The following is a 6,000-nucleotide window of genomic DNA, read 5'->3' as shown; positions in this document are numbered from 1 at the left end:
TATTTGATGGACATGGTGGTTTACGACTCAGTTTGTCACGACCCAACCAGCCAACAGGTTTTATGAAAGGCAGAAGTACATTTGAGAATATCTTACTCACTAAGAGATGGTTTCAGATATTAAAATCAGAGATAAACCTGCAAATATTGTTATCAAGCTAGATATGGCTAAGGCTTATGACAGAGTTTCATGGAAATACCTACTTCATGTTTTGAGAAAAATGGGATTTGCAGAACATCTAATCAATTTGATTAGGAGTTTGATTGCAACAATTGATACTCAGTGCTGTTGAATAGGCAAGCTACAGGATTTTTCAAATCAACTAGGGGTGTGAAGCAAGGAGATCCTTTATCTCCAGCATTATTTTTATTATCAGCAGAGGTTTTGTCTAGGGTTTTGAACTCTTTATTTGAAAATATTAGATATATTGGGCATGGTATGCCTAAGTGGAAAAATCCAATGAATCATCTAGCTTATGCTGATGATACTATCATTTTTACTTATGCTGATACATATTCTTTGAAGTACATTATGCAAGTTCTGAACTAATATGAGCAGACATCTGGACAGTCAATCAACAAAGGTAAGAGCTCATTTTATGTTCATAACAATGTTGGCAATGGGTTGATTCAACCAGTGAGTGAGGTCACTGGATTTTCAAAGGGGCAATTTCCTTTTACATATTTAGGGTGTCCTATCTTTCATGGTAGAAAGGGAAAGGCATTCTATGATGAGCTTATTAAAAAGGTGAAAGGTAGATTACATTCTTGGAAAGGAAAGTTGCTATCTTATGGAGGAAAGGTTGTTTTGATTAGAAGTGTACTTCAAAGTATGCCTATACATCTATTATCTATACTTACACCTCCTAAAAGTGTACTGAATGAACTCCACAAAATGTTTGCTAAGTATTCTTGGTGCAACAAGGAGGAGAAGAAAAAGTAGACACTAGTCTGTATGGCATGATATGCGGGGTCTTGGCTTTAAATCATTGTTTGATGTATCTAATGCTTTGTTGCTAGGTTGTGGTGGAGATTCAGAACTACAACAACTATGTCGGCAAATTACATGTGGAACAAGTACTGCAAAATGGTGATTCCTACTTTGGTTCAGTGGAAGGGTGGAACACAAACGTGGAAGAAAATGTTAGAAATGAGGGAAGCTGTGGAACATGAGATATGGTGGGAAGTCAAAGGAGGATACACCAATGTGTGGTATGATAATTGGACCAAATTAGGAACATTACATCATGTGGTTCCTATAAAATACCCTATTAATGAAGAATTGGTTTGATGTGAGAGATTTAACAGAGGAGGGGTGCTGGAAAGATAATTTGTTGCATCAATCTTTTCCTACTGATATTATTGACCATATTAAATCAGAAATACCACATTGATCAGTTGCAAGGGACTTGGGACACGCCATGGTGGGTACCAAAAGTACAGGAAAGTTTACCGTGAATAGTGCTTGGAACATATTGAGGCATAGGGACCAGGAACAGGATGATTACAAGCATATGTGGATTAAAGGGGTGCCATTTAAAATTTCATTCTTTTTATGAAGACTCTGGAAATTCAAATTACCAACTTATGATATATTGCAGAGAATAAGTATCCCTATAGTTTCTAGATGCTACTGTTGTTCTAACCCTCAACAAGAGACAAATTCAAAATTTATTTCTAACAGATGTCTTTGCATCAGAAGTGTGGAAAGTTTTTAAGAATGCAGTGGGCATCCAAATGAGCATGGTGAAAATTCATCAGGTGATCAGAAATTGGTGGAAGATAAACTGTGTTAAGAAGTTCAAGCCCATTTTATATGCAGTTCCATCTATGATCACTTGGGAACTTTGGAAGAGAAGGAATACCATTAAACATGGAGAAAGGGTATGTTTGAAAAGGGTTATACATGAGGTGAATATTAACTTGTACTATCTTTGCTAAAATAAGATATACATGGCTCAAGAACATCCCTTTCTTGTGACCTGATCAGGTTTCCTTTTTAGAAGGATACAGACCCCTAATATGTAATAGAACTGTTTGCTAGAAACTTCCATTTGAAGGGTGGTATAAGTGCAACACAAATAGAGCATCAAAGGGAATCCAGGACCTAGTTCTTATGGTTTTTGTGTGAGAGATTAGAATGGAAATCCAGTATATGCATAATGCCAGGAAATTGGTCATAACACTAATGTGGTAGTAGAGGCAAGGGCAGTATTGGATGGCTTAAGCTATTGTGTTGAAAATGATTTGCATCCTTTAATTTTGGAGACTGACTCTTTGATGATGAGGAAGATAGTTGAAGGAAAGTGGGAGACTCCTTGGTGTATTATCACAATGGTGGATAGAATAAAGAAGCTGCTGGAAGGGTTTAATATGATAGTACAGCCTGAATTCAGGGAAGGCAACACATTGGTTGATTTTTTAACTAACATAGCTTTTATATTTGCAAGAACAACAAGGTTTGCTTCTTTTTCTAAACTGCCTAGTGCAGGATGAAATTACTTAATCTTGACAAGCATCAGGTTCCTCAGTTAAGATTCAGGAATGGCAAAAATTCTGGATACATTGACATACATGATTTACTTTGTAACTCAAAAATTGTCGAGTCTACTAATGGTGGTATTAGCCTCTGGCTCATTCCATTGTAGAACTAGCAATTAATGGGAAACAAAAGAAATAGCAGTATTAAATGTATCCATAACACAATGAGGGATCTTAGTTTTTTTTCACCTTCACTCTCTTAACCTCTTAAAGATTTAGGTTTTCTTTGTGTCAAAGTCAATATCATCTGTTTTTTTGGATGCTAATAATCTAGCACAAATAATCTTAAATCACAGAAATGTTATAGAATATCAGGGTGCTCTTCCCAGACATCAGACCAGATTGAAGACATAGTATACATTCAACAAATATCACTGTAGCAGCACTAGACAACCTACTATAGCTAAACACGATTCTCATCAGTCTCAGGCATCGAATCTTTACATTCTTAACCTCTTAAAGATGAAGGGTTTGTTTGTGTCAAAGTTAATATCATCTAATTTTGGATGGTAATAATTTAACACAAATATACCTAAATCACATCAAGGTTATAGAATGGGAGAAATTTCATTTCAAATCTCAAATCAGATTGAAGGACAGAGTATTCATTCATCACAAAACGTAGTAACATACAACAGCTTGATTCAGCTAGATTCGTTTATCAGCATATTTGGTGCGAGTTTGTCTCTAGATACCAACCAAACCACAACATCGGAACAAGACTAGCGAGATTTGAAGCGGGTGCAAGAAACTTTACCTGAAGTATAAGATCTGGCTTTCTCAGAGATTCAACTCCATGGCAATGGTTTTTACGGCGTCTGGTGAGAGTTAGAGATGCGAAAAAGTGAATCCAACGCAGAGAAGCTAGCCTCTTTACTTGGGTGAAGTCCGATTTAGTGTCGCCGGTGTTGTTACCGGCGGCTAACCATCGGGATTTCTATTTCCAGAACTTTCCTATTTGGTCCTTTGAACTTTTGGTTGATATCGGCTTCTTAGCTGCCTTTTTTTTTTTTTTTTAGTTGCTTTTGTACTGACTTCTTGGTTTGTTTGTTTGGTTTCTATATTAATAAAATATCCACTAAGTGCACTTAGTGGTTGATTTTTTTATTTTATTTTTTTAAAAAAAAGACTAAAGTTACCAAGGTTTGCCAAACATGTACCTTGATGGCTCCGCCACCTGTCCCTATGTGCGAATGTAAGTCAAGGGTCATCCCTGTAGAAACAATTCAGGTATCAAATTTAGAGTTGCTAAGTCTTAACAGGACTTTAAATTTTTAACCAAAAGGGAGGTCCCCTACGTTCATGCATAGTAATGGATATCTTATTAGTTTTTAGATACTGTTATCCGATGTTTTTTCCATTCCTAGTTTTAACTTTCAGTAAATCCTATCTCTACTATAATATTTCACTACTATGTGTTCTAGTTTTAGTAGAAGTAAACGTAGTGATTATTAGTACAAAAATTATGTATTCTAGTTTTGGTAATCAACCAACATTTATTAAGTCAGAAAAGAATTGTATCCAATATCAACTTGGTAAGGTCCGTGTAGTTTAAATCAAAAAACTTGAGTGATTTACAATTATATTCTTTAACTATACAAATATTTAAAGACATAAAAGTCAATCAACATTTAGCTGATGTTTTAGTCATTCAATAATTAGCAAAAATTATTCATGTTTTTAATAAATATAGATAGATAGATATAGATGAGCATTTTATTACTATTTTTTTTTTTTTTTGATGACATGAGAACCCGCAACCACTACTCTTTGGGTGCACACAAGGTAAACTCAGCTCCTGTGCAATAGCTTGCAAACCACACAGGAGAGGTAACCCGCACTAGGCAAGTCCCGTGCGACGAGCTCGACCCAGAAGGCAAATCCCCTGCTGTCATAGGCAGGGAGGGGGTTTCGAACTTGAGACCTCCATTATGAAAGCCTCATGCTCAACCAACTGAGCCACCCTTGCGGGTCATTTTCTTACTATTATTAGGTTAGTTAGTTTTGTCATTTTTACAATTTACCCCATGTATTATGATTCCATGGATGCTTATTCCACATTCGAATCCGTATAAAGTAATATATGGAATGTTAATTAATGTTTATTTTGATGTGAAGATTAAATCTTCTCATCCCGACCAAACACATTGTATAAGGGCATGATGACTTCTATTTGGAGAATAGCTCTTCTAAAACCCAAAACCAAAACAGCCCCTAAATAGTACCAATTTCATCACATCAACGTCAGAAAGAACATTCAAAACTTCAATCAAAGATCAGTTAGTGTTCTCTCAAGTAACAATATGCCACAAACTATTTCGATATGCAAATATTTTAGTTCAGCATTTCATCGACACCCAGCAACTGTGGATAGACAAAAAACAAAGGGATATCCCCCTTGGCTTTCGACCTAGGGTGCTAAGGGATAACGCTTCTAACAGCTGCGCCAATAACTATAACTGATAAAACACCAAACAATAACAGAATGATGTATAAACTGTTTTTAATCATTTACACCAGAAATACAACACAAAAGAGACTATTATATTTATATGGTCCTGGAGAAATACAAAATGAAACAAAACAAAGCTTAATAACTTTTTAAAGTGGTGGATGGGCATAAAGGGTTTCACCAATCTTTGAGCAACTCACCAGCTACATCTTTATAGCTAACTTTCTTTTTCTTTTTAGGACTGGGATTAGTATCTGCCTCTGGCTTGTCGTCCTTTACAAGAGTGTCCACGCTTTGGGTTGGCTTACTTTCCAAGTGGGGTATCATATGCAGTAGCATAGCTTGGACTGGATCCACAGGGTCTTCCACCTTTTCATCCATCTCATCTCTGTCTTTGCCCCTGGCAATATTTCCACTTCCATATGAAGTTTCGTGAACTTCGTCCAACCTTTCACCAATCACACTGCATTCAGCAGTCCCTTGTGGAAATATTTCACCATCTCGTGAAAATTCCAAATCTTTTACAGCATCCTCATTTTGAACTCCTGAACTCCGCTCTTCAAAAGTTTCATCAGTTCCACGAGTCCCAACAGCCGCTTCACTCTCATCATTATGAAGACGCTCACCTGAAGTAGCACTTTCATCAGATTCATTTTCATGAATTTTAGCACGTCTATTTGTGACCTTGCGTTTAACTCTCCGTGGCATGTTGATCCGCGCTTTCCCTTTTTCTGTAGCACTACCAGTAGGTCTTCCTCTATCTCGTTTTCTATCCCTCTTTGGTAGCGTGATAGCTCGGCACTGGTCTGAAATTTCTTCAGCTTTGCTCTGTACTCCATGTTTATCAGGGGAAGATGGTCTTTTGCACCTTTTGGCATTACCTTTTAGCTTATCATGTCTATTAATACAGGGAAAACATCGACAGTGAGATATTTAGTTAAAACACATAATCCAACTGCCAGCAAAAGAAAAGATCATGCCTGCTTTGAATTTAATAGGCATAACTAG

At 36.6% G+C, this 6,000-nt stretch overlaps 1 protein-coding gene across 3 annotated transcripts in view; it reads right to left on the bottom strand.

The window, feature by feature from the left end:
* Positions 1-5,013: 5,013 nt before the first annotated feature.
* Positions 5,014-6,000, bottom strand: part of LOC132603389 (DNA ligase 4) — a 47,768-nt gene continuing 46,781 nt past the window's right edge. For all 3 annotated transcript variants that reach the window (XM_060316415.1, XM_060316414.1, XM_060316416.1), the window contains one exon: positions 5,014-5,890. In XM_060316415.1, the coding sequence (XP_060172398.1) occupies positions 5,170-5,890 (721 nt within the window). In that variant the 3' untranslated portion in view covers positions 5,014-5,169. The remainder of the gene's footprint in view (positions 5,891-6,000) is intronic.

Source organism: Lycium barbarum, chromosome 7 (genome assembly GCF_019175385.1).
Source record: "Lycium barbarum isolate Lr01 chromosome 7, ASM1917538v2, whole genome shotgun sequence".
Classification (NCBI taxonomy): domain Eukaryota; kingdom Viridiplantae; phylum Streptophyta; class Magnoliopsida; order Solanales; family Solanaceae; genus Lycium; species Lycium barbarum.
Note: the sequence above shows the minus strand (reverse complement) of the source record. Positions and strands in the feature narration are given on the sequence as shown.